Genomic DNA, 26550 nt, shown 5'->3' with positions numbered 1-26550 from the left:
CCAACCTCTGCGCCTATCTCTCATTTTCCCGCGATCGCATCGGATCTGGCCCGAATCCTTTCCTGCTCTGCCCTCCACGCACCCGACAGACCAGATTTTCCGACTTCCGACATGGCTCCGCCTACCAACACTCGCGGTGGCTCAAATGCGCGCACCCCAAGAGGCTCTGGGCGGGGAGGCGGACCTCGGAATAGGGGCAGTGGCGCCAAGGTTGATCGCAACGGTGACGTGATCATGGGCAACAGTCCCGTCGCAAAGGGAGATGGAATAAGGAAGAGCAGCAACTCATCACGAGGCCGTGGTGGATCGCGCTCAAACGCTACAGCAGAGCAAAAGATTCGAAGGCATCTGGGCGTTACCGACGGCGGCAGTCTGGCAAAGCGAGTGTCGGAGCTTCCGCGCAAGAAGTTCAGCAGTCATGCAAATCGCAAAGTTTTCAGGATTGTGGGCTTGGAGCAGAGTAAGGCAGCCTCAAATGCCGATCGAGGAGAAAAAGGAATGCTTGAGTTTTTGGAACGGAAGTCGTCGAATATGGGTCGCGGTGTCAAGATCATCAAGGTATGTATTAGATGAGGAGATCGGTTTGGGAAGCTCACGGCGTTTTCGACAGTGGCCCCCTCTTTCCCGTTGTCTTTTCCTGCTTAGCAGTTATTCGGTTGAGGTCAGAGCCGGCGCGATGCGAAACTTGGACAGCCCTGTTATTGCTTTTGGCCACCAAGACTGCTCGAGGACCTCACGGGCTCCCAACCCATCACCACTTCTTCACCCGTCTTGGGTGATTTATTTCCCCGCCTAGCTAACGGCAAAACAACAGTCACGGCTCGACAGTGACTTTGTTCTTCATGTCATGGTGTCTCAGGAAGATGCTGAAGAGCTTGCGAAGCTGAACGGTTTCTCATTCGCCGGCGCAAAGCTTATCGTCTCCGAGGACCCACAAGGATGGCCTTCGCAGACGGACGCCAAGCCCAAACTATCCCAAGAGTCGTTGGAGCGAAAGAGCCAGCTGCAGCAGGTTCTGAGCAACCGGTACGACCCTACGACCAAGCTGCTCAACCTATCTGCCCTGGGCGAGGATCCCGTTCTTATCGGCATGGGCTACTTGAGCGAGAAAGATCGTGCGGAAAAGACCTTTAAGGTTCTCATGGCAATTTGTGATGAGACATTTCCCACAGCAGAAGCAAAGCGAGAGGCAGTTCTCAGCGTGTCACTGGCCAACAACAATATCGATTATGTCGGACAAGTCTTTGACTTGGCCGAAACATTTCCGGAACTAAAACATCTGGACTTGAGCGGCAACCAATTTAAATTCTTGAAAAGTCTCAATAGGTGGAGAGGACGTTTTCGCAACTTGGAGACACTCCTCATGACAGGGAACCCTGTTGAGAAGGAAGACCCGAACATGGTAGCAGAGCTCCTACAGTGGTTCCCAAAGCTCATGAACCTGAGCGGCATTCAGGTCCGAACCCCGGAGCAGATCGCTGCTGCCGAAGCTGCAAAGGCTGCAGAAAGACCTACGCCAATTCCGCAATTCGGCCCAGACTTCCGTGACAGCAGTGGGATCGGCGAAGCATTTCTGACACAGTTTCTTCAACTCTACGACACCGACAGAGCACAGCTTGTGAACACCTTTTATGACAGCTCCAGCCAGTTCTCTCTTTCTGTCACCACAGCTTCACCACGAGATCACGGTGACACCCCAGTGCTTCCATGGGCCGCGTACCTACGGTATTCTCGGAACCTCACCAAAATCACAACGAGAAGTGCACGCATACAGCGGCTGGTCAAGGGTGCTGCCGTGATCAGGGAACTCTGGAACACACTACCACAAACAAAACACCCAGATCTGAAAACGGGGCTACAAAAATACATTGTCGACTGTCATCCGCTTCCCGGTATTTCGGATCCCTCTGGCCAGAGTCCGGTTGGCGTGGATGGTCTCCTGATTTCTGTGCACGGCGAATTCGACGAGCTCGACTCAGCCACCGGGAAGTCTGGCAAGCGTAGCTTCACACGCACATTTGTCCTTGGTCCGGCTTTGCCTGGCGCTGCGACTGCGTTCCGCGTTGTCAACGACATGCTGTCCTTGAGAGCACATCAAGACATTCCCGAACAAACCACCAACACGGTATCGGAACAAGGCCAGAAGCAAGAACTCATAGCCGAGCTCTCTAAAGTCACCAACATGAATCCGCAGTACTCAGAGATGTGTTTGGCGGAGGCTGGGTGGAATTTCAGTGCGGCTATTGCAAAGTTCAATGAAAGTCAGGTATGTAACTTGCAAATACTCCCTCAGGAAGTTAAGAATGTGAGCTAACTTTTGCTGCACCAGCCAAACCTTGGCCCTGAAGTCTTCATGGCTCCTATGTAGCGGCAGAGCTGTAACATCAATCACAACAGTCTCCTTTCTCTCGTGTGTCTGTCTGGATAATGCAGTATGGCAGATTGCCAGCCGTTCAGCCTTACGAGTTGGCCACATTGTGCTTCACTGAAAGGAGTTATCTGCTTGGCGATGATCGATTGGTGGAATTTGAGAAGGGGGTAAGCATACATCATTGTGATGCCTACAATTGAATCGGGTTGGGTTGTACTTGCATATCGGAAGGATGGCAGGGAAAGGGAAATAGGTTTTTGAAAAAATTCAATACCATGACAACCGCAGTTGAGAGTATGCAGAAGGCCCGTACTTGGGAAAGGGTGTTGCTAGACGGTTGTTCTTTGTGGGCTAAGCTTATTTTAACAATGCAGCATTAAGGCGTCATGCTTTTTTTTTTATCCAAAACACTTAAATATCACAAATTGATATCCTAGCTCAACATCACAATGCACATACCGATAATCAATCTTGACGGCACCAAAATCTGACGAGGGCGGGTGCAGATTATCAATTCAATTTTCACAAATTGGTTACCACGTCTTTCCCGTGATGAGAACAAATAAGCGTTATCGTTAACAGCTTACTGCCTCTCCAAATCGTAGGGCTGACCAGTCGTCACCGTCACTCAGGCCAGAGGACGAATAGGAACGCAGAGGGAACAACCGACGATGGAAGAGATAGATGGGCCAAATTGGCCTATGTGCAGCCAATTAGGTGTTGTAGATGACTGTCTGCGATTTGGTTCGCCCAAAGCCGCGCGCGAAAAACTGGAGATTTGCAGGATGGGACGAGAACGTGATAGAATGGGGTACCGCCGATCTTGAGTGATACGCATACCGCAGACTCCGTAGTGAAAAGCAGAAGCAGTTACGCAACTCAGCGCTTAGCCAGGAGCACGATCATATGACTGCGTGGTCGATTAAAAAACGTGAGCGCCACAAATATAGAAGCACATGGCTACAATACGACGTATCTTACTCCATTCTCGTACGCTTTTGCAGGAAAGTACTCCGTACATACATACTCCGTAGTGTACTCGGCCACGCCTTTCTGCCTTCGTCTTAGACGGCGTTCGAAGGCTAGAGCTGCTACATAAGACACAGAAACACGATTCCCGTAAATTGACAAAAGGGAACGAAAATAAACCACAACAGACGGCATGCTTCCAATTGCCCCAACCGGTATGGCTCAGCCGTACTCTGTAGGATTTTCTTCTTCGCTTTTCTTCAGCACAAGTCGGGAATAATTAGAGCAGATCAAACATCACCCTATGTTTGTACAGTACCTACTGTGTACTCCGTACGGAGTATGTAGATCCTCTGCAGAGTATGTGAGATACGAGGAGTACTCGTATGTATCTTACTTGTAATGAGGAAGGGGAAACGCATATATCACATGTTCCGTCATCACAGCCGTTAGTGGCTTTCTTCGAGATTGCTCCGGTCTTCCGACTTGATCGTGACGCGCCGATGGCAAATGCTGGAACACGTTAACGAAAACGTTACGAGCATTAGCACAACCCGATATACGGAGTAATGATCTCGTATGGAGGAAGGCCCGCGGTACGGGGTACTCGCAACAGGATGATCTGGATCCCAAGCCCGCTCCTAAAATGAGACTCCCCGGACCCGTGGCTTGTCGTAATGTGACAAATCCGGTTACAAGGAGTAGTATCATGCCCATCAATCCGGGTCGCCTTTCCCTTGCGGCTCAATACGGAGTACTACTTTGCTTTTCTATCACGTCGTACGGAGTACATGCGTACGGAACACGCCGTACATACGAGGACGGAAGAACCATCTCTACATGTGGCAATGAAAAAGGTGAACGAAGGCGGAGGCAATGAAAGGAGCTGCAGCATGGCCCTCTCGTAAAAACAACATAGCCCCGCTTGTAGTGCAACCAGAACAGGGCAGGCCAGTGGGTCAAGACAGTACCCACTCCTATGGGTCCTGTTAGCTCAGGGGGCAGGGCTACTGCTCAGAACGGCGCGTTTCAGCCAGGTGCCGCTCCAGATACAGCACGTCGTATACGGATGGGAAGCGACGTTTTACCTGTATCTTACGAGTACTGCTTGTCACTCCAGCGCTTCTGGCATTGAGTCAGAGTCCTGAAGCGAATCGACTGCAATGGACTGTGTATACACGGGGCTCAGAGGGTCAAGCTTCGGGAAACACATCACGTATCGTGTGCAGAGCGCCTGAGCTAACAGTCAGTCGTCCGTGAGCTAGTATGGAGTGGTGTGTATCTTAAAATACGTGTACTCTGTAAGGCCTAGCAGCCCTACTTTTACGCGTATACGGAGTCCGTATGTACCTGAATGTCACTGATGTGATGTTCACTCTGACCCCTTTTTCGTGAAATGGATCGACAGGGCACCGTGGACTACATAGTACGAGCACAAGTACCGTGCTCAGATCACCAGTAGGAGTACTTTAAAGTATCACTTCATGCGTGCTACCCCCTTTGCGTAGCTCGCACCTAGTCCTGACCGCTGATTGGCCACATCTTTCTGTACCCCTGCGCTACTCCATTTCTCTTGTGAGTCGCTCCTCCCAGCTCTGACTGAGGCTGCTTCCCGTTGTGCAAACTGCCATTGCGTTCGTGCTCGGGCGAGTATCCCTTCGTTATTATACGTTGTCCGACGTAGAAAGTGCAGCGATTTCTAGGCACCTGTCTGCACTTCTTTTGTGCGCATCCCGTCTAGAATCTGCATAGCAGAATCAATTCGTCCCTTGCGCCAGGATCGCGCCGTTTTGCTCCCCTTTAATTCCTACTACTCTAAGACATAACACAGATTTTCCATCGCGCATGAGAACCTCGTGCAACTGGTCACCCGTCCCGCGTTCACCTCGGGAAAACGTTTTTTGGACGGCACAACAACGGTCATCGCTCAGGAACAGGACGGCGCCGAGAGCCAATTTGTGCATGGGGACCAGGGAGCCGCCCACAGCCTTCACCAAGCCTGGCTCTTACCAGACTCATTAACACCCCAACCAAGTTCCTGTTGCGCTTGGTCACCGCACCATCAGTACGGATCCCCTGCGCTGTGCCACACCCTCCGCAGTTTAGCCTAGCCCCCCCAGTCGTGCGACGAAAGAGAGAGAGACAAGAAGTACGGAGAGAGGGATAGCAAATCCACCTGTCCGTTCCCTTCCACGTTTGCCCCAAGCACCTTGTCCACACACCTGCTGGAAACACTCAACCTCTTGGGAGACATCCTGCATACGGAGAGTTTTGTTCTGTCGATCGCCAAGCTCGTTCGACCAGGGGCCGGTCCTCCTGCTATCTCATTCTCCCCTTTCCGCCTGTACATCCCGGCGCTCAAACAAAACCCTTTCAAACCCCCTCAGCGTGTGTTCAGTTTCTTCACCTCCTGCCTCTTACGACACTTGCTTGTCGCCGTTACGGGTGCCGGTTTGAATCCCAACAGAGGAACTAGAAGCCTCTTGCGTGCCTCAGCGGCCTGTCATTGCTGTCATTCGTTTTCCCACTCATCGGGTTTTTTCTTCTTCATCCCTTTTACTAGCCCCTCTCGCGGCTGCCTCCCTTCGCATTCTTTACGAGGCTCCGCTACGTTTTCGAATAACAAGCTGCTTCGACGAGCTTTTTCAATCCTTCGAACGCGTCGAGCGAGACACAGCTTCTCCAGAACACTGCTCTTCTCCGACCGACTCGAATCGATCCGTCTGCGGTAGGCCCGATATGCCGGGTTCGCAGTGATTGTGGCTGCGTAATACAGGTGGCATATCCGAACGCATTCGGACTCGCTTGACGAGTCGTCGGGGACAGGTTTCCCTCGCGTGGCATACGACCACTGTTCACCTTTGCAGGCATCACCAAATCTCGACAGGCATCGGGAAGCAAGCTAGGAACCATGGCGCTTCCTCAGCCGACCGTCGCCTTGACGGACGTCTGTGCCGTCATGTTCAACAACACATTATACACATACTCGGCCGATGCCTTCCAGTCTTTGGCCTTTACAGAGGGCGCCGACTGGAAGAAGCTCCCATCGGGTGAGTCTGTAACCGGAGGTGTCTGTCTCGGCACGACGCCAGCAGATGCGGCACAGGCAGGTTTCTACGTGATTGGCGGATCGAGCAGCACCAGCAACTACACCGGGCTGCAGAAGTTTACATATGCAACCGGCAAATGGGAGGCAATCACGCCCGGATCCCTGGTCACACAGGACCGACTATATCACGCAGCGGTCTACATCAGCGATTCAGACACGATTCTCATGTACGCTGGATCTCAGGATGGCCTGACAGGAGATTCGACCCAGACTTTTACCATTGGGGCTTCTGCCCCTTACAGTGTGCTCGCATACGAATCTATCGCGCCGCCGACAAAAAACCCGATCCTTCTCCAATGGTCGTCGTCCGAGGCTGTCCTGATAGGCGGCAGCACGTCGAACAACCAGGTGATGCTGTTCAACCCGACAAGCGGCGGATGGAAAAACTCGGGAGCCACGCTCGCAACGGCGCTGTCAAAGGACACCTCGTGCATCCAGGCAGCGATCGTGACTGGCGACGACAGCAGCAAGAACCTCTACACCCTTGACATGAGCGTGTCGCCCAACGAGGTCAGCCGTATGGTTCTGATGGACGCCAGCGGCCAGCCGGTGACGAGCTCTGCCCCCGTCAAGCGGGCGCTTCCAGGCGATTATTCGGCGGCCGGGCAGCAATGGAACGACATGAGAGCACGGGCAGACACCCAGTCTCTCACGCTTAACAGCTGGCCTACGTACAACTCATCGCTGGCGCCCACGGTCACCCGCACCGGGTTTTCCGTCGCAGAAGGCTCGAACGGCACGATTGTGGCAGCGGGAGGTGGCGGTAGCGAAATACTCTGCGTGTTCAACGGCAGAGAAAATACGTGGCAGAACGCCACGCAGATTTTCAGCGTTGCGCAAAAGAACCACGCCAAGGTGTCCCCGTCGGCATCGGCATCGGCATCGTCAACACCGACGACTTCGGAAGTGGCAGCGTCGTCGGCAGCGACGTCTTCGGCAGCGGCGACCTCATCGGCGGCGGTTGTGGCCACATCACATGGCCCGTCGTCTGGAACAATTGCAGGCGCCGTGGTAGGCTCAATTGCCGGGCTGGTCATCATTCTGCTCGTCGCCTTTTTCCTGATCTTGCGCCGGCGTAAGCAGAAGAGCCCGAAGGACGCAGCTGCTCACAACCGCCAAATCAGCGAGGGTGGGTCGTCAGAGAAGGATGCATATGACTTTATCAACGGGAACTCGATGCCGCGGCCGATCGGTGGCGGGGCTGTATTCCGGGGCAACCACCAGGCGCAGGACTCTCAAGGCTCCTTCTCGTCCGTTGCAATTCTGATGGGCCGTGTCAACCAACCGCGGCCGGTGTTGACGATGCAGCGCAACAACGGCGGAGACGCGAAGCGAGACTCGGCGGACAGCGTGTTCAAGGCATTCAAGAGCACGATCAGCAAGCCGATTCCGCGGACAGTGGAAGAGCAGAGCGTGGGAGTCGTGGCAGTCCCACAGCAGGCGCAGTTTGAGCGAGCCGGCTCCAGTCCGTACGGCGGCAGCGTGCCGCAGGCAAGACCAATAACGGAGCAGTCGCTGCAGCCGGACAACACACGTCGGTCTTCGGGCTGGAACCGGTACTGGTCGGGGGGCAGTGCGCTAAACATTATTGGATTCGGAAGCGGAAATGGGAACGCAGCGGGCAGTGGAACAGGCAACGCGACCCTGCTGAACGCCGACTCGAACCGGACGACGGTTCTCAGCGACGCGAGCAGCCGGTACTCGGCGGGCGACCAGAGCCAGATGATTCAGGAGTCGGCCAGAGTAGCGCCGCTAGCGATACCCGTGATGCCGGAGGCTCGGCCTCATTTCCAGCGGGTCAACTCGGGCTCGCCGACGGTGGCAACGTTTAATAGCTTCCTGGCCAACGGGATGCAGGGCAAGATTGAGCGGTCGACCAGCCAGTCGTCGTCGCGGTCGGGATACTCGAGCGGGATTCCGGGCAGCGTGCACGAGGCGTGGGACCCGACAGGCTACAATGAGAAGCCATGGGGGACGGACAGGGCGCCAAGCAGCGCATATAGCACGCCTCTGACACCGTCAACCGGTCCTGGAAGCAAGAAGTACGTTCCGACAGGGATGAGTCAGCAGCCACAGCTCGCCAGTGCCAACACGTCGTCGGACATGAGCTGGCTGAATCTGGGAGATGTTTCCCGGGTATGATGGAGCCCAAACGAACGCGATGATGTTGACTCTCTTACACACACACACGCTCTCTCTCTCTCACACATACACACACACACAGCCAGCTTTCTACATTCTTTCGCTCATCGGCTGGGCGCTCTATTTCTCATGTCAAGCGGATGTCAAACTCCGTGCCAGCAGATTTCTGTTTTATGTCTCTCGCTTATACCCAAGCATGTTCCCTGTCTTCTTAGCCATCACCTAGTAGCTCGCACGCCATCATAAGACCGCTGAAGGAAGCAGGGTCGGGAAGTTTCGCATACACTTGTATTTCTTTTTGTATTTCTAGGATTTTGCCGCATAAAAGTAATAAGTTAAGCACACGGTGCTCCGGACCTTTCGGAACAAGCAAACGGCAGACAAAGGGGCACGCAAGCGGTCCACAACAGCGATAATTGCAGGTGTTTGTAGGGACTAGTGGGAGTTCCCGATATTTTGGCAGGTGTTGTGTGGGCGGAAATGGCGCGCTCCTACCACTGTTGCTGCCCAACGTGGCAGGAGGTCGGGGAGCTTAGATCTGCAGGTGCTCCGTGTGCGGGAAAGCCGGGAAAACATGCGACCCCCTATTTTTAACTTGAGGCCGGGGACAAACGACATATGCAGGGAGCAGTTGAGCAAATAGTACGACGACGTACGAAGTATTTATTGACTCTGGCGTGCTGGGCATCTGGCTCCGATTGTTTTTACAGGTCCCACAGGTCTAACATTCTGCTTTCCATCTGACATTCGATTTCAGCCTATATCTGTCCTCATATCGACGATGCCTTCTTACTCGGCGTCTCCGATCGGGCTGCTGACGGCGGGCACGTCAAGCAGCGCGGCGCCGGCCGGCCAGCTGACGTTGGCGGTGCTAGGCTGTGGCGCGATGGGGATAGCGATCCTGTCGGGGATGCTGGCGTCGATCGCGGAGATGGACGCACCACGTCCGCTGCAGGTGGTGGCGTCGGGGCCGAGCAGCGGGCACAGCAGCGGGCACGGGGGCAGCAGTGCCTCAGGGACGTCGACGCCGGTGTCATCGGCCACGGATGAGGTACCAGAGCGACTGCCAGGACGATTTATCGCGTGCGTGCGGCGAACGGAGTCGGCGAAGAAGGTCAAGGCAGCCCTGTGGGCGCACTCGTCGGCGGTGAAGGTGGTGCAGAACGACAACGTGCACGCGGCCCAGCTGGCCGACGTGGTGCTGCTGGCGTGCAAGGCAGACGCGGTGCCGACACTGCTGGCCGAGCCAGGCATGGTGCTGGCACTGCACGGCAAGCTGCTGATCAGCATCTGTGCGGGCGTGACGGTCGAGCAGATCGAGGCCGACCTGCACGGTGGCATGGTGCCGACGCTGGATCCGGCCGTCGATGGGCGCTGCCGCGTCGTGCGGGCGATGCCCAACGCGGCCGCGCTCGTGCGTGAGAGCATGACCGTCATCGCCGCCTCGCAGCCGCCACTGCCCCCTTCCCAAGCTGCTCTGGTCACGTGGATTTTCCGTCGCATCGGCGATGTGGCCTATCTGCCGCGCGAAGCCATGGACGCCAGCACCGCCCTCTGCGGCTCCGGACCGGCCTTCTTTTCCCTCCTGCTCGAGGCTGCCATCGACGGTGCCGTCGCCATGGGCCTGCCGCGCGCTGAGGCCATCCGCATGGCCGCTCAGTCGATGCGTGGCACCGCTAGCCTCGTCCTCCACGGCGACCATCCCGCCTTGCTGCGCGACCGCATCACAACCCCCGGCGGCTGCACCATCGGTGGCCTCATGGTGCTCGAGGAGGGCGGCGTGCGCGGCACCGTGGCCCGCGCCGTTCGCGAATCCACCACCGTCGCCAGCCAGCTCGGAAAGGGCGTCGAGGGCGTCAATCGGACGCGGTTTTAAGGAGAGCAGGAAAGGGAGTTGTCTGTCTTTGTCCACGTACTCTTTCTTCATCCTCTCATCCATACTCGATACTCTCTTCACTACCCTCCACATCTTTTCGGTCCATAGATCAATTGCATCCCATCTACACAATGTAGCATGTTTTCTCTATTCAGCTTCCGTCATACGCTGCTATTTACACGAGACAGCCCTGCATCAGCTCTACCAACGCCACTCTAGTTGCGGCCCTGTTGTCGTCAGCATCCCTCTAGACAGCTTACAGGCACGAAAACGGGACGTACCTCGAGAAAGCCCTGCATGAAACTGGACGGCAGCTTCTTCTCGCCCCGGATCGTCTCCTCCTTGAAGAAGGCCATGACGTGCGGCGTCTGCCGCCAGAAGTTGCGCGTCTCCTGGTAGTCGGCCGAGCTCTGGAACAGGAGCACGTCCACCACCGGCAGCTTGTTGACAAACCGGTGTCGCTCAAACTCCTGTCGGATCCGTGTCCGCACTACTGCCACCGGCAGCGGTACCTGATACATCGTCTGGATCTCCGGAGCCTGCGAGCGAGGTCAGCTTCCTGCCAATCCCACCTGGATGCCTCTCCGGGACGTACAGCTCGGATCCATTCGCGGTATGCCGACAGCACTCTCCGCCTCGCCTCGGCCCAGCTCGTAGCTGTGAACAGGCCTCTCGTCAGCGCTCGTCCGGAACAGTCCGGCAGGAAGGGAAAGGAAGAGGGGAAAGGCAGAGACAGCCTGTTCCGACGTACACTGCCGCGTCACGCGCGCAAATTCGGAAGGGGAGATGGCCATTGGTAATCGTTCGATCGCTCTCGCAAGGTCGCAAGGTCGCAAGGTCGCAGGAGATCAAGAGTATCGCTCGTCAATGTCGCGCGGCCGTTTGATCTCGACGAGAGGAAGACGGCCGGACACTGAAGATTATCCGCTAGTTCGGCATCCAAAAGTCACGTGACCATACGACCGCCTTTTTTTCGTGCACCGCCACCCAGATTCGACCTTTTTGTCAGCCTTGTCCGTCGAGCTCTCTCGACGTGGTCCAGCCGAACGTGTCGCTGCCTTGTCCGCCCACCATGCCTGCCATCCGCCACGCGTCCAAGCGCAAGCCGCCGCCGGACGGCTTCACCGACATCGAAGATGACCTGTTGGTGTTTGCCAACAAGATGAAGGACGCGCAGAACGCGCCGTCTGACAACATGCCGAAGCACCAGGCGCAGTGGCCCATCTTCCAGATCTCCCACCAGCGGAGCCGCTACATCTACGAGCTCTACTACGACAAGGAGGCCATCAGCAAGCAGCTGTACGACTGGCTGCTCAAGAACGGATACGCCGACGCGATGCTCATCGCCAAGTGGAAGAAGCAGGGCTACGAAAAGGTAAGCGCCATCGACGAGAACGTGCGTGTGGCCGCAGCCCGGACTGACAGACGACAGCTGTGCTGCTTGCGGTGCGTCCAGACCAAGGAGACCAACTTCAACTCCACCTGCATCTGCCGGGTGCCCAAGGCACAGCTCAAGGAGGACCAGGAGATCCAGTGCGTCAGCTGCGGGTGCAGAGGCTGTGCGTCTAGCGACTAGGCCAATGACCGGTATGTTGCTCTGGTTGGAGGGAACGCGGTCGGCCAGGCGACTCGGGAACATCCGGTCTTTCTTTTTCTATTTTTCTTTCGTCACGGACAGTACAGACGCAAGTAGCAGGCGAGGGCTAATGGTATTCATTTGTTTCAGTGACTCGTTATTCATTTCCCATCCTCTGTCTCTGTCCACAGTCTACTGTCGTTGCATCATGAGCGTCGGGCGAAGCCGACTCGGCCTCCGCGGCCAAACCGCACGCCGCGGGGCGCAAACGTCATGGCCGAGAGCGCGCCGGTGAGATCGTCCATCTCGACGTCGGATTGTCTGTCCGAGTCCGATTCGCTGTTCTCCCGGCGACGGTGGTGGTGTTGCTGCTGCTGCTGCCGCCACCGGCCGTCGTCCAGGAGAGACTGCCGGCCGTCGACGCCATGCTGCGTGATGGCGTAGAAGAAGTTCTTGGGGAAGTGGTGCTTGTCGATCAGGTGGCGCCGTCGCTTGTCGGCCGACCCGCACTTGCGCTCGCAGCCCTCGACAAAGCAGGCATACTGAGAGTGTTAGGGAGGAGAAGAGGAGAGGAAGAGAAGAGGAAGAGAAGAGGAGAAGAAAAAAGAAGAAGAAGAAAAAGAAAAGAGCAACCAACGCACCGTGTGTTCGCCCTTGTCTCGCCTGACGGCAACAAAAGGGTCGTGCCACTCGTCCGTATGGAGGCCGAGGTAAAAGGGCGACGGGAAGTTGCGGTGGCACTCGAGACAACGGTTGAGATGCTCTCGGTTGTAGTGCGACTCATATGCGCCGTAGGACGAGAAGTCGACGCTCTCGCGGTGCAAGAGGCAAATCATGGCTGGCTCTGCGGCAGCGTCAGCGTGGCCGTCGTCCAGAGTGGCAATCTTGGCGCTGGGCAGTTCTACGTCTGCCTCGGTCGAGGGCTGCTGGCCCTGCTCTTCGTCAGCGGAAACGGGCGACGATGATGACGGCAGATGCTCCTCGGGCGAGCGTGAGCGCTTCATGTGCCACAGGAGGGGGCCTGCGATCTCGGTGGTCGGCAACGCAAAGGTGGGATGAAGAGGACCGGGTCCAGACGTCGCTCGAGTCACCGCCTTTTTGTGCATGCAGCCGTGCAATGCTGCCCGAGTGGCAGATACTATGTACTATGACTACACATAATAGGATGAATTCCAAAACGTCACGTGGCACACACTCGTCGGCTCCTACCGACCGTGAGTGGCGCCCGCTTAGACCGGTCCTTGACTCTGGCACGGACAGCGCTCCACTCCAGGCAGCCTGGGCAGGCATGGCCATCTCACCGGCGGACGAGGGACGACGGTGAAGGAGAGGATAAAGGCGAGGCATCGAGACAATACAGTCACGTGAATGGCGGCCAAGGGCGACGTAAGAGCATACCACGATGACTGTCGCCACCGTCTACTGGACCTTCCCAACTAAGACACTACGAACGCCCAGACCCATTTCTTTCTTATTAATCAGATCGGAGGGGCAACTGCGCCGCTGGTCACATGCGGCTGAAGAGGCTTCCTTCCGTTGTAGGTCTCGTGAGCGCTAGCGACCCGGTCACGATTGCCGTTTTTGAGGTGGGATGCGATAAAGCTTTCGAGAGAGTATTCCTATCGTGCAGTCGACAAGATTCGCTGGACATCGGCCTCTGTCCGGCCTTGCTGCTGCGCATCGTCTTCTATTTCTGGTCCATCGGCTTTGGCATCCAGACGCTTTTTTGCCAACAGGAAGCGTCCCTCTGATCTCTCTCTCATTCCTTCTTGCATCCACCCGCGCTCTTTCGGCTTCGCATCCATCACGCCTCTCCCATCTCGGTGCTCTCACTGCTCGGATGAGATCACGCTCACCTTTGGCCTCTTCACCAAGTCGTGTCTTTTAGCAGCGTCGCGCCATTCATGATCCTGCTCTCTCATCACCACCGTACCTGAACGCATGAGAAGCTGCCGCGACACAACGTCAGGCGGGTCTGACTGAACTCGGAGGCATTCAGTCGCCGATATCCGCATCATGGCGCCCCCGGCCCATCAACCAAACGGTAGCCAGGCCCCCCCGTCTCCACCTGTGCCCTGTGAGGACATGCAGCTGGGCATATACGCGCCTCCGGCAGCCTTTCCCCTCTCTTTCGTCCACGTACCCCATTTATCCCAGTTTCCTGCCAGACAACTTCACGATCCCTCGAGCACTAACCAAGACTGCCCTCAAGGCCGACAAGACCTCCACTACGGCAGCAGCAGCACGCCGTCCAACGACCTGGCTTCCTGGAATGCCGCGGTGCTGCTCGATCCCAGGAGCCATGCCTTCCCCCCCGAGTCTCGGCCGCAGACGCCCGACAGCATCCACTCGTCAGCCACCAACACCATGGCCGGGCTGGAGAGTGCTGCCGGCTCCGTGTCGGGTCTCTTTCTCGGCGACGGCCACGGGGCTGCGCTCGACCCCGGATCGTCCCACTCGAGCGAAGTGACGTTCCGCTTCATGACGCCATCTGCCGGCGGCGTTGGGACTGGGACGCCACCGACGTCTTTCCTTGGCGGCCCCGACTTTGGCGGCATGGCATCCCTGATCGAGCAGGGCTACCATTTGAAAGACCGCAGCGACGTGCCGGAGCCAAAGCGTCGCAAGGTCGACCTGTTTAGCGGCGGCAGCAGCAGCGGCATCCTGGCGGACAGCCTGCATTCAGATGACAGCAAGGAAGACGTCAAGGTATCGTCCGAGGCACTTGCACCGGCAAAGAACCCGGTGACGGTCGACCTGACCGGTAGTGCTGACAGTAAGAGGATCTGCGCGGCGTGACCTTGTGCTGTGCTACCGCTGACATGACAGACAACCCTGTCGGCACCGACGCCAAGGACGCGTACCACGAAGTGTGCTACGGCATGCTGACCGGAGTCTCGGTGGACTGCCACAAGCTCCCGGTCCCGAAGCCCGGGATCCAAGCGATCGGGGGACCGGCCTACTGGCCGGCCGTCAAGATCGTGCTGCGGCGAATCGACAACGACCGGACAAACACGATACAGGTGTACGACCACACGCGCGAGGTGTTTGGCAGCCTGGACAAGCGGTCGGCCAATTGTTTGACGCCGCTGATGGACATCTCCAAGGTGCACCTTCGCACTGACGCGCGCATCCCGTCCCGGCGAAAGAGCGAGGACGAAGAAGCGGGCCAGCCGATCTCCAAGTCTTATAGAATAGAGCTTGTCCTGTACGGGGCGTCGACCTTTGCCAAGCCGGTGTGGAAGCGGGTGGCAGGCTTCGGCTTTGGGCTGGTGACGCCGCATCGCGTGCAGCCGGGCATCCGGCTGATGCTCCCGCAGGAGCCGCTGGTGCTCTCGCCGAAGCCGAGTGACGGTCAGCTGTCGTCGTCGTCGTCGTCGACGGCAGCCACACGCCCACCGCTCATCCTGCCGCCGACCTTCCAGACTAGGACGATGGAGGACATCCGGTCGGAGGTGATGGCGGTGTTCGACTCTCTGGCCCACACGGATGACCTGCCAGAGATGGAACCGGACTCGTGCGTGCTGACGCCGCTGCTACGGCACCAGAAACAGGGTCTCTACTTCATGACGACGCGCGAGACGCCACTGGCTCAACAGCATGGCAACAAGTATATGTCTTCGATCTGGACGAAGAAGCCGGATCGGTCGGGCTGTCCGATGTACCACAATGTGATCACGGACCAGCTGCTGTCCCAGCCACCGCCCGAGTCGCTGGGCGGGATCCTGGCCGACATGATGGGACTGGGCAAGACGCTGAGCATCCTGTCGCTGATCGCGACGTCTCGGCAAGCGGCAGAGCAGTGGAGCCGGCTGGCACCGGAGCAGCCGACAGAGGTGGTGCGGAAGAAGAAGGCGGCCATGTCACGCAACTTTGAGCTGCCGGTGCCACAGGAGCTGGGCCTGACGCAACTCCGACGCAATGGACGCGGCACGCTGCTGGTGTGTCCGCTCAGCACGATCACAAACTGGGAGGAGCAAGTGAAGCAGCACCTAGCAGCCGACGCGCTGAGCTTCCACGTGTACCACGGACAGAATCGGATCAAGGATGTGGCGCAGCTGAGCGAGTTCGACCTGGTCATCACGACGTACGGCTCGGTGTCAAGCGAGCTGACGGCGCGAAATCGCGGCAAAGCAGGACCGTTTCCGCTCGAGGAGATCGGCTGGTTCCGCATCGTGTTGGACGAGGCACACATGATCCGTGAGCCGAGCACGCTGCAGTTCAAGGCCATCACACGGCTGCAGGCCAGCCGGCGCTGGGCGGTGACGGGAACACCGGTGCAGAACCGGCTTGAGGACCTGGGCTCGCTGCTGTCCTTTCTACGGCTGCAGCCCTTCCACGACCGAGCCAAATTTGCCCATCACATCGTCAACCGGTTCCGGGCATGCGACCCGGACGTGCTGCCGCAGTTGCGCATCCTCGTCGACACGATCACGCTGCGCCGGCTCAAGGACAAGATCGACCTGCCGCCACGCACCGACGTGACGATGCGGCTCGACTTCGCGGCCGATGAGAAGGAGATTTATGATTTCTTTGAGCGCGATGCCAACGACCGGGTCAAGGCGCTGACCAGCCAGAGCGAGCGGTTGCTGGGCGGTAAGACGTACATCCACATCCTGCAAGCGATCCTGCGACTGCGCCTGATCTGTGCCCACGGAAAAGACCTGCTGGGCGACGACGACCTGCAGCGAATGCAGACGGTCCAGCGCGAGACAGAGCTGATGCTGACACTGGGCACGAGCCCGGAGTCGGCCATCAACCTGGACGACGACGAGGACGAGGAGAAGAACGGCCGGGTCAAGGGTCCGCCCTCCGAATCGAAGCTGTATGAGATTTACGACCTGCTGGTGAATTCCAACTCGGACAACTGTGTCATCTGCAAGCGCAAGCTCAGCTCGCTCGAAGACATGTCGGCCAACATCCGGTCCGAGAAGCAGGAGGACGTGGTCGGCTACATGACGCCCTGCTACCATCTCTACTGCCCGGACTGCATCACCCACTTCTGCGACGAGGAGCGTGGCGCCACCTGCAACAGCGGCCAGCCCGGTCGCTGTCCCTACTGCCGCGATCCTGTCCTGTTTGCCTGTCCGGAAATCCGCCGAGACCGTGCCGACGGCGAGCACGACGCTCCAGGTCACAGCCGCGACCTGGACGAGGGCAGTGATCGTGCAGCGAGGCCGCCGCTCGTCCACGGATCACCTGCTGCCAGTCGGAAACCCGTCGATCTCAAGGCCTATTCGGGACCTCACACAAAGACGCGGGCTCTACTGGCAGACCTGCTGGACCACGAGCGCGAGAGCGGGACGATGCCGGACGAGCAGCCCATCAAGTCCGTCGTCTTCTCCGGCTGGACCTCGCACCTCGACCTGATCGAGCGGGCTCTCCGCGACAACGGCATCGCCTTCTGTCGCCTCGACGGCAAGATGTCGCGAACGGCCCGGACACAGGCCATGGATACCTTCCGCGACGATCCATCTGTGCACGTGATCCTCGTCTCCATCATGGCCGGGGGCCTGGGACTCAACCTGACGGCCGGCAACTACGTCTACGTCATGGAACCACAGTACAATCCCGCAGCCGAGGCCCAGGCCATTGACCGGGTCCATCGGCTAGGCCAGAAGCGGCCTGTTCACACCGTTCGCTTCATCATGAATCGGAGCTTCGAGGAGCGCATGCTCGAGATCCAGGCCGACAAGATCAAGCTGGCCAACCTGTCGCTCAACCGCGACCGCATGGGCGTTGCCGATGCCGCCCGCCAGCGTCTGCACGACCTCCGGCGACTCTTCCGCTGATCTTCCTCTGTTCTTATCCCGCTCTCGAATGGACGGCGCGACTTTATATCCTCGATGCTGGGATTGGCTGGCCCTGCTTTTCTCTTTGCTGCTTTGGTTTCGTTCTGCCTTCCGATCGGAGCTGCAGTTGTGCTCACACTTTATCTGGGACAAGGAATCCTTTCTGCCTTGCAAGCCGTGCCACGTTGCGTTGCTTTATACTAATGTGTGCATTTTTTTTTTTCGGAATACAGAACCCATTATTGCTGCTCTGGAAGTGCTTCGTAGCTGACTCATCGTCGTACATCATTTTCACGCTCTCTCTCCGCCATAGTGAAATAATGTTATTGTAGAATCATTCGCTATAGGAGTGAGTGTGCCAGAAATAGCAATCGAAAACCACCGGTCAAAACTCCTTCCTCCTTTCCTCCTTGGACAAACGCCACTTGAAATGCATAGAGGAACGGCGTGGAAGCAGGTCCTTTCCGAAGAAGCGCCTACAAGCCGCCGTCACGCAGTGTGGACTGACTCGTGGCACCTTCCACCGTCTGGCCTGCCTCCATCTGCAACAACCGTCCTCTTGTAGAGACAAACCACAGAGTTTCATTCTTCGTTTTTCGGGGAAATGACCGCCAAAATGGCCAATTCGAATAAAGGTTTTTTTTGCCGCAGTACTGAAACCACGGTAGTCGACGAAAAGAGGCGCGCTCATGCGGCGCTCGCCGTTGCAATGGGCACAGATGCTCGAGTCACCTGCTCGCCGGCACGGACAATACGGCGTCCGGCAGAGTCGGTGGCATAAGATATGTCCTTGCTCTCGTAGTGGGCGCGCTTCCAGATCTCCACCTCGCAGCCGCCACGAAGGACACCCACGCGCATAGTCGACAGCAAGTTGTGTGCGGCGTTGGAGTGGTTATATACGCCGCCATTGAAAATTGCTGTAGCGTCCTTGCCGATTGCAGACTTGATCAGTGCCTTGCCGCCCGGGTGGTCCTGCACAAACGCCGTCACATCGTGGACGACACCCGCAATAGCCACCAGCGCCTTGCCGTTCTTGGTCTGCTCAACAAAGTCGTCCCAGTCCACGACAGGCAGCTGCTCCAAGGGAGTACCCCAGTCCAGCGTCGCGCGCTTCTGGTCGAGCTTCTTCTGCTGCTGCTGCAGCCGGCCCTTGTCGATCTCGTTCTGGCGGAACTCCTTCAGGTCGTAGGCCAGGCCCATCTGCTTCCAGAGCCAGATGGACCACTTGGTCGGGTCGTACTGCCACCACTCAATCGCGTTCCGGTAGTCGGACGGGAACTCGTGGTGGAAGTTGTGGTAGCCCTCACCAAGAGTAACGAGAGCAGTGATGACATGGTCACGTGGCGAGTTGCGGTCGTCAAACGGCTGGTCTCCGAGCCAGTGAGCGAGAGAGTTGACGCAAAAGGTGGCCTGCTGCACAACAAAGATGCGGATGATGCCGGCGTACACAAAGCCGCCGAGCCAGTCGCCCCAGCCCAGACCGCAGACGAGCATAGGGAAGAAGATGCCCATGGTCAGAACTGTCTTGATGTAGTGCTTGTGCTGCCAGACGACAACGGGGTCCTCGTTCAGGTCAGTGATATCGGTGCGGCCGATACGCTTGGGGTTCTGCTTCATCACCATCCAGCCAATGTGCGAGTAGAGCAGGCCCTTGCGGACGGAGTAAGGGTCCTTGTCGGTGTCGGTGTACCGGTGGTGGGCACGGTGGCCGCGAGACCACCAGCGGATCGAGCCTTCCACAGCACCGGCACCAACAGCAGCGAGGTAGATCTGTAGCGGGAGCGATGCCTTGTACGAAGTGTGTGCCCAGAGGCGGTGGTAGCCTGGAAGTCCCCATGTTAGCCTCTCGACCCTGCACGCTGCGGGATGCAGGAGGGCGGCTTACCTGCTGTAATACCCAGGCCAGTGTTGAAGTAGTACACGATGGCGAAAATGAAAGTATAGAAATGCAAGGGTACCCAGTATGCGTAGATAAACCCGGCCAGAGGAATAAGGAGAATAAACGTGACATTCAGCCAGTCAATGTGCTTGTACCAGTTGCTAAGCGTGATAGGAAGCTCTGAGATGTGTTGTTTCCGGATGTCATACTGCTTGGACCGCAGAGGCTTGAAGTCCGTAGTGCCATCGACGGTAGCATCGGCTACCTCGATTTTGGCCGCCATGTTGGGAGGTCGATGGGGGTGTAGTTCGACGTAGAGGCAAGCGAATCTAGGTTGACGGGGAATAAGATGAGGTGAAGAGGGAGAGAAGCCAGGAGAGAAAATTATATTCCGGTCCTTCTTCTTGGCTGTTGACAAAGCCGATCACAAGCCCCAACCAGTGGAAGCTATCGGATGGGCGGACTGTTGTGTTAGGGGAGGAAGAGGTCGATGCCCTGGATGGAAGTGAAGGAAGAGAGGGAAGAAGCACGGGCGAGACAGGAAGGTGGGTATAAAAGAAAAAAAAGCCAAAAGCGAGACAGCCCGGATGGGGCAGGGAAGTCGCCAAGGGGTTGGGGTTGGGAAGGCAGGAGCGAAGGAGGCAAACATCGGGAAGTTTGGGGAGTGAAAAGGCGGAGTGGGCTAACTAGGACTGTACGGAGTACCTGGCCTCCGAAGCCTATGGGCTGTTTTCACAAACCTGGGAGCCGGTTGGGATTGCCGGACGTGCTTTGTAGCACCTGCGAGTACGAGCAGAAGGGCGGGGGAACGGAGACAGGAGAAAGGACGAGCGAGCGGCGGCGAGACGCTCCGTGCTCTATGATCGATCCATTGTACGATGTAGTTACAGAGTAGACCCTTTCACCATTGGGCAGGAGCACCCGGCTTTACTGAGCACGTTGCCAACGGCCTGTGACCTTCCTGTTTCAACCGTCGCACAGGGCCAGCTAGGAAAGGCCGAAACCGCCTCGTCAGGGCAGAGCAGGCAAGCTCTCGCCAGCACGGCGCATCGCCTCCAGATGCCAATGGCCAGCCTACAGCATCTGACCACTCCGGCCAGCCGGTCCTGCTGGTCCATGTCCACTCGCCGTACGGAGTACTCCGTACATATTCTGCGTCTCGTATGAGCACGCACAACGCCTCGGCGCGTTGTCTCGTTTTTTTGTTGGGCCACATGGAGAGGCACGAAAGAAATGTTGGGGACGGACTAGATCAAAGCGGGGTCGCTGATTGGTGCACAGCTGCTGCCAGGCACCCCGGCAGCCCGTCGGAACGCCAGGTACAGTACGTAACCCCATCCAGTCTACCTGGATGCTAAGGCTGTGCAGGCAAACAATTGTCCCAAGTCGCGCACTCTTCGCCACCTCTGCTGCTCGTACGACGTATGTATCGCAAATTTGCTCGGACGCGCCCATACTGTCTGCTTCTCTGACAGGCATGTGCAATTCCCATCATTAGTAAAGCCTGACTAGACTGCTTTTTACTGGATGCCGACCCGGAGAGCCATTGGACCTCCACACGGCCGTCTCCGCCGATTTTTCCACTACTATGCCGAGTCCCACGTACGGCTGCTGTCCTCGGCCCTGCTCCCCAACGTCCCACTTCTTGTTTCTGCCAGCGAGCAATGGCAGAACGGAATGTCGGCGCCGACACAACGTATGATGTCATAAACGCCGCTGGCAATGGCTGGAATCCGACCTCGTCTCAAACATGTGATATCAACCGCCGCCGACGCTCAACACAAATGTACGGTTCAACAGTTCATCCCTGTTTTCCAGTCATGACAGGACACCACTTCAAACACTGCCCGACCTTGTCCAGATTACTGATTCCTGGCAAGTGAGACACAGGCCTTGCTGAACGTGTGTCTAGTACGAAGTACCGCTATTATGTGGGGAGGATGAGAACAACGCTAGTCTATATCAGGAAACAAGCTGTTTGTATGTTGTGCAGCTGTTTCAAGCATTGGCCGCCTCTTGCAATGTCGTATCAGAGCATCTTTGCCTTACAGTTCTGCTGTGGTGGTTCGCAAATTATACAGACTTGTATACTTGTACAGCTGCAACAAGAAACTGTCGATTTTAAACTTTTGCTCCGTACGTCGACAACGACGACAAAACCTCCAACTTACTAATACGAAACTCCTTTTCATTCAAATTTTCCCCAGTTACCTGCGCCGACAGTCTTGAGACGTTGTGAAATAAACAATAGAAGATGATAACCAAAATGAAATAACGCAAAAATCAATAAAGTATCTTTCGCACTCGCATTCGCCTAAACCCGCCAAAAACAAAAACAAAACCAAGCATTACCTAAGCAACACTAATGTCGTTCGGCTCATCACCGGCCAAAGCACGTTTATCATTGCCGTGCTCTGCCCTTTGCGTTTTCCAGTGCTGTACCCCCGTCGGAAGATTCGCTTGAAGAATTGTTTCCAGAGTCTAACTCCTCCGCAGCCTTTGAATTCGAGGATTCTTGGTCAGGCTGGTTTGAGGCTGCCAAAGATGTTTCGGCCTGACTTTCATTGTGCTGTGGCCCTTCAGTCGGCAGAAAATCCATATGGCTTTCCTCAGTAGAGTCACCTGTTGGGGGGGGAGTTGGACGTCCCGCTGTGGTCACAGAAGCCCCGTCATCTTCTGGATCAAACTCGTCGATGTTGCCGCCGACGTCCGCGACCGCGGATTCAGGCTCCAGTACGCCGCTAGCGGCTGCGCCTTCGACCATCCTGCCTGTTCGACGCAAAGCACTCTCCTTGGGGGTGGAAGGATCGGCACCTGGACTGAAAGTGGGAGTCGTTGGCCGCCTCCCCCCATCACCAATCGGTCTTCTGTGCTGCTGCCTCTCCACGTCTGGCGAGTCATGCTTGTCGTCGGAAAAGCTGTTTTGGGAGTTGTGGTTGTAGCTTCTCCGACGAGCGTTGGGCGGCGACCGACCCCTTGCCGGGTAGGAGTACTTCTCGTTGGTGACACGTGGCACCGAATCGGTGGGAGCAGTCTCGATGTGCACGTAGGACCAGTCGCTCGATGATGCCGTCACGCCATCGGCCGGGTAGCTGTCCAAGCCCGTGTCGGCATCATCCGAATAGCCCACGGGGCCTCTGAGAACTGCGGTGTCGTTCCGCAAGAAGACAGAGTCGTCACCAACACGTAAAGGAGGATTGTGCTCAAAGAGACCAGGAGGGCGGCGATCTCCCACCCAGTCAACTTCGTCGTAATCACTGATGTCCGAGTGATCGGACCGGCCTTCTGGAACAGGGAAGAGGCGGACCAGCTGGCTGGCTTGAGCACGAGCCCTCGGGTCTTCCTCTAGACAAGTCTCGACGATGGTCCGGAACCAGGACGGTACGGTGACATCTCCAGGCAGATGCAATGGCCGATGATGGGCTTCAGGCTCGTCGTCTTGCATGGTGAGAGCCCACAGCACCATGCCAAGCTGGTAGAGATCCGACTTGACGCCAATGTACATCGATATGCGCTGCTTGTTCTCGATGAGCGGCGTTGCCTCGGGCGGCTCCCAGCCCACTGGACAGCCGCGTCTGTTGATGTCGATGATCTTGGCATTGCCATTGTCGTCAATGACAATGTTCGAGAGGGTGAAGTCGCCCTGCACATAGCCGGCCTCGTGGATCTCCGAGAGGCCCTGGACAATCTGACGTGCCCATTTGGCGCGTGTGGGCCAAGGAATGCCGTGGTCGCTGTCGTAGATTATATCGATCAAAGCCCCCTGCTCGGCGAAGTCGATGAGAAGGCCTGTGACGCAGTCGTGCTCGTTCACAATGACCCCGTAGAACTCAATGACATTGCGAGAGTGGGAAAGGAAGTTCAGCGCATTGACCTCATACAAGAACTCATCCACAGAATCAGGACCAGGTATTTCCTTTTTGATGAGCATCCGTCCGTCCACGCGCACTTTGTAAACAAATCCGGACATGTGTGAGTCGAACTCAATTGCACGCTCTCTGATTATTCGGCAGCTCAGATGTTGTACCATGCGACTGGTGGGATATTTGATGATTTCCTGCGCGTGTCAGAGCTGAACCTAGCGAATGCTACTTGGGAGAAGGAGGAGGGCGAGGAGGACAAACCGTGACGTCTTCGACAACATGAACATGCAAACGACCGTCTGTCGTTTGCAACTTGAGGTTTGTTACGGTCTCGTAGAACTGTATGCTGGAAAGGCTTTCGCGGATGGCCTCGTAGATCTTTTCGTTCTTGTCACGCTGGAACTTGGTATGCAACAGATCCATCTCCAGCGAGTTTTCAGGCGCATTGCGGTAGTCGAGCGAGACAGTCACTCTCCGCCATAGGTCGGGACGTTGACGGTAGGTGACGAAAAACTTCTCCCGCCTCGACTTGTCGCGGAAGTGCATTGACAGATTCAGAATCCAGATGTGCTCCAGCTCGTAAAGAAGGGTCTGTTCGTACTGGGACGACGTCATGGAAGCAGTGTCGATGAGAGACGCTCTCTCTACCAAATGGAACGTGTCGTCCTGGTGGTGCTGCTGCAGTTTGTTCAAAGAGCCATGGAGGTCGCTGTAGGTGGCACTAGGAGCAGCATCACCGGCATTCCGGTTGGTGGAAGCCACTGTGCCGTCGTTTCCGGTGCCTTCACTGGTCAGAGCACCGGCTGATGGCTCTGACTTGAGGGATGGCGCCAGTGGGACATGTGGTGCAACGTGAGATGTGCCAGGGCTGTCCAACGTCACAAAGTCAGGGGCACTTTTCCGGGGACCGTGTCCGAAATTGGGCGCACTTGCTCGCGGATTCGCTGTGGTCTGCGAAGTAGACAGAGACTTGGCTGAGTGCAATAGACGCCGGTCCATGGAAGTTGCTCGTCGTTCATCTGGCGAGGGTTTCACGGCCAGAAGATTCTCACGGAGTTCCGACTGCTGCCGGGCAAACGTCTGAGCACGGGGCAGGCCGGGGACAACCTCTCGATGCGGTCGGCGACTGCTTCCACTCGGTTTCGAGGCTGCAGCATTGAAAACTGGAGGACTGGCAGGGTTCGCAGGGCTCAAAGAGCTCACCGGGCTCACCGGGCTCGCCGGGCTCACAGGTTTGACAGCAACGGTTGTAACGGGCTGGCGAGGTACATCATGGCTGGCGGTCCGTTTGCCTGGCAAGGCAGCCGGAGGAGCTTTCGCCGAAGGTGTTGGTGATACGCCATGCCTGGTGGAGTGCACGCCCCTGGACAGAAATCTCCTCCAGAGACTTCTGACCGGCGAAGGTGGAACAGCCGGCGGTGGTGGCCGTGATGTTGGCGAAGTTTGGGGCCCTCCGGCCCGTGAGTCCTCAGGCGCCAAACCAGGCTGAGCCATGGAATTGCCGCGAGAGGGCGCAGGTGCAGACGAGGCTGCCTCTGCCAGAGTAGCACCGTTGGCCCTATGCAGTGAAGGTTTCTTTGTGGGTAACCAGCTTGAAGGTTTGATGGAGCAGTGGAAACACGCAAAGTCAGTGAGTGGACGCGTTTTTGTGGTGTGGGCCCGCAGAGTGCAGGCAGGAAGGTGAACGGTGAAGGGTAGGCGGTGCCGAAAGAGTTGCGAACAGCTGTAAGCAGAGAGTTGAGTCCGTGATGGTGCAGTGAGCCTATCTGGGAAGGATGTTGAGAATTCCTTGGGCAAAGCCGCACGCCAAGTAGACGCCCGGATACGAGCAGGTCCGCGGAGGTGGCAGTTTGGGCTGAAGTGTGGATGTAGAGACGGCGGTGAGGATGTCAGTCAGGTGCGAGGACTCTTTTTTGCTTGGAGAGCGGCGATGTTTTTCTGTTTATGGATTGGGTTGCGGTGGACCCGGACTTGACGATGGCTTTTTCTTCCCGGCGGTTGCTGGGCTGTTCGGTCCTGTTGCTACGTATTGCTTCTCCATCCAGGGGACGTTGTCGTCCTGTCTCGTGTGGTCTCCTCTCCGACGTAGCAAAAGGCACCAGGGCAAAAGGACAGAAGGGCAACAGATCAGCAGGGGCAAAGAGGTCCAAGGTCGTCAGCTGCGCGGCGTCAGGGCGCAATGCCGTGCAGACAGACAGGCGACGGAGACTCCGGCCGCCTTTCACGCCTTTTCTCCTTCAGGCTCGCTCGACCGGTTCGGTCAAGAAGACGATGGCAGCAGTTGACTGGCGCTCGTTGTGGCTCTGCTTCATTGGCCGTCTGCGATGGGGGGTACCCCGTGGCCTGATCCGCTTTGGCAGCAGCGCTAGCTGCTGAATGGGCAGCAATGGATTCTTTTTCCACCTCCTTGCCCTGCTGTCGTTGGTCCGGTCTGCTGGCCTCTTGCGATTTTGGGTCGGACTGCGTGCAGAGACTCTGGGGTGGGCACTTGATACGGTTTTAATGCAGCTACACGCCAGGGCACCGGCGCCAGTAGCAATGTGAGCAAATGTGAAAAAAAAGTGCCTCGTCACAGTGACGTCCGACCGGCAGGGGAGAGAGGGGGAGGCATGGGGGCAGGGGGGGGAGAAGGCGGGACGGCCAGGAAGCGCATGCTAGGTAAGATGGTTGGAAGTGTGACGAAGACGTCGAGAAAAGACGCAGATGCCTGTTTTGTGGGCGAGACGTCATTTCCCCTTCCTTCCTTTTGGGGGTGGCAGGATGGCCGAAAAGGAGGTTGGTACATAGTAGGAGCAGCTAGCGAGGAAAGTGCGATGGATCGACACAACACGCGCCTCTGAGCAGTTTGTCCTGAAGACTTTCTGCTGTTGTTGTTGGTGTTGCTGCCACCATCTAGCTCGTTGTTCTTTCTGAGCTCGTGTCTCTGGCTCGGGGACAGTGATGCTGTATTTTCTGCGTGTGATGCCGGTGGTG

The 26550-nt window shown here is 57.1% G+C and overlaps 8 protein-coding genes across 8 annotated transcripts; 4 read left to right on the top strand and 4 right to left on the bottom strand.

Annotated features, from left to right (window-relative positions):
• Nucleotides 1-111: 111 nt before the first annotated feature.
• Nucleotides 112-2368, top strand: CMQ_3114 (mRNA export factor mex67; the record flags this gene model as incomplete). Its single annotated transcript, XM_014317192.1, has 3 exons — nucleotides 112-558; nucleotides 815-2266; nucleotides 2330-2368. The coding sequence occupies 3 exons, from the start codon at nucleotides 112-114 to the stop codon at nucleotides 2366-2368; spliced, it is 1938 nt and encodes a 645-aa protein (XP_014172667.1).
• A 3883-nt stretch (nucleotides 2369-6251) lies between these two features.
• On the top strand, nucleotides 6252-11267 carry CMQ_3134 (pyrroline-5-carboxylate reductase; the record flags this gene model as incomplete). Its single annotated transcript, XM_014317212.1, has 3 exons — nucleotides 6252-8585; nucleotides 9349-10460; nucleotides 10730-11267. 3 exons carry the CDS (start codon nucleotides 6252-6254, stop codon nucleotides 11265-11267), a joined length of 3984 nt encoding a protein of 1327 aa, XP_014172687.1.
• CMQ_2803 (NADH-ubiquinone oxidoreductase b14) lies at nucleotides 10683-11261 on the bottom strand (the record flags this gene model as incomplete). Its single annotated transcript, XM_014316881.1, has 4 exons — nucleotides 10683-10694; nucleotides 10749-11006; nucleotides 11063-11124; nucleotides 11219-11261. 4 exons carry the CDS (start codon nucleotides 11259-11261, stop codon nucleotides 10683-10685), a joined length of 375 nt encoding a protein of 124 aa, XP_014172356.1.
• Nucleotides 11268-11539: 272 nt separating the features above from the next.
• On the top strand, nucleotides 11540-12043 carry CMQ_2545 (cell cycle control protein cwf14; the record flags this gene model as incomplete). Its single annotated transcript, XM_014316623.1, has 2 exons — nucleotides 11540-11842; nucleotides 11900-12043. 2 exons carry the CDS (start codon nucleotides 11540-11542, stop codon nucleotides 12041-12043), a joined length of 447 nt encoding a protein of 148 aa, XP_014172098.1.
• Nucleotides 12044-12249: 206 nt separating this feature from the next.
• On the bottom strand, nucleotides 12250-13149 carry CMQ_2768 (c2h2 type zinc finger domain containing protein; the record flags this gene model as incomplete). Its single annotated transcript, XM_014316846.1, has 2 exons — nucleotides 12250-12585; nucleotides 12685-13149. 2 exons carry the CDS (start codon nucleotides 13147-13149, stop codon nucleotides 12250-12252), a joined length of 801 nt encoding a protein of 266 aa, XP_014172321.1.
• A 910-nt stretch (nucleotides 13150-14059) lies between these two features.
• On the top strand, nucleotides 14060-17835 carry CMQ_2670 (snf2 family helicase; the record flags this gene model as incomplete). Its single annotated transcript, XM_014316748.1, has 2 exons — nucleotides 14060-14819; nucleotides 14873-17835. The coding sequence occupies 2 exons, from the start codon at nucleotides 14060-14062 to the stop codon at nucleotides 17833-17835; spliced, it is 3723 nt and encodes a 1240-aa protein (XP_014172223.1).
• A 687-nt stretch (nucleotides 17836-18522) lies between these two features.
• Nucleotides 18523-19997, bottom strand: CMQ_3001 (acyl-desaturase; the record flags this gene model as incomplete). Its single annotated transcript, XM_014317079.1, has 2 exons — nucleotides 18523-19658; nucleotides 19721-19997. The coding sequence occupies 2 exons, from the start codon at nucleotides 19995-19997 to the stop codon at nucleotides 18523-18525; spliced, it is 1413 nt and encodes a 470-aa protein (XP_014172554.1).
• A 2118-nt stretch (nucleotides 19998-22115) lies between these two features.
• Nucleotides 22116-25889, bottom strand: CMQ_3138 (protein kinase domain containing protein; the record flags this gene model as incomplete). Its single annotated transcript, XM_014317216.1, has 4 exons — nucleotides 22116-23771; nucleotides 23839-25135; nucleotides 25543-25736; nucleotides 25830-25889. The coding sequence occupies 4 exons, from the start codon at nucleotides 25887-25889 to the stop codon at nucleotides 22116-22118; spliced, it is 3207 nt and encodes a 1068-aa protein (XP_014172691.1).
• Nucleotides 25890-26550: the final 661 nt, after the last annotated feature.

The sequence above is a fragment of the Grosmannia clavigera genome, assembly GCF_000143105.1.
Source record: "Grosmannia clavigera kw1407 unplaced genomic scaffold GCSC_144, whole genome shotgun sequence".
Lineage (NCBI taxonomy): Eukaryota > Fungi > Ascomycota > Sordariomycetes > Ophiostomatales > Ophiostomataceae > Leptographium > Leptographium clavigerum.
This window is presented reverse-complemented; position numbering and strand designations above follow the sequence as displayed.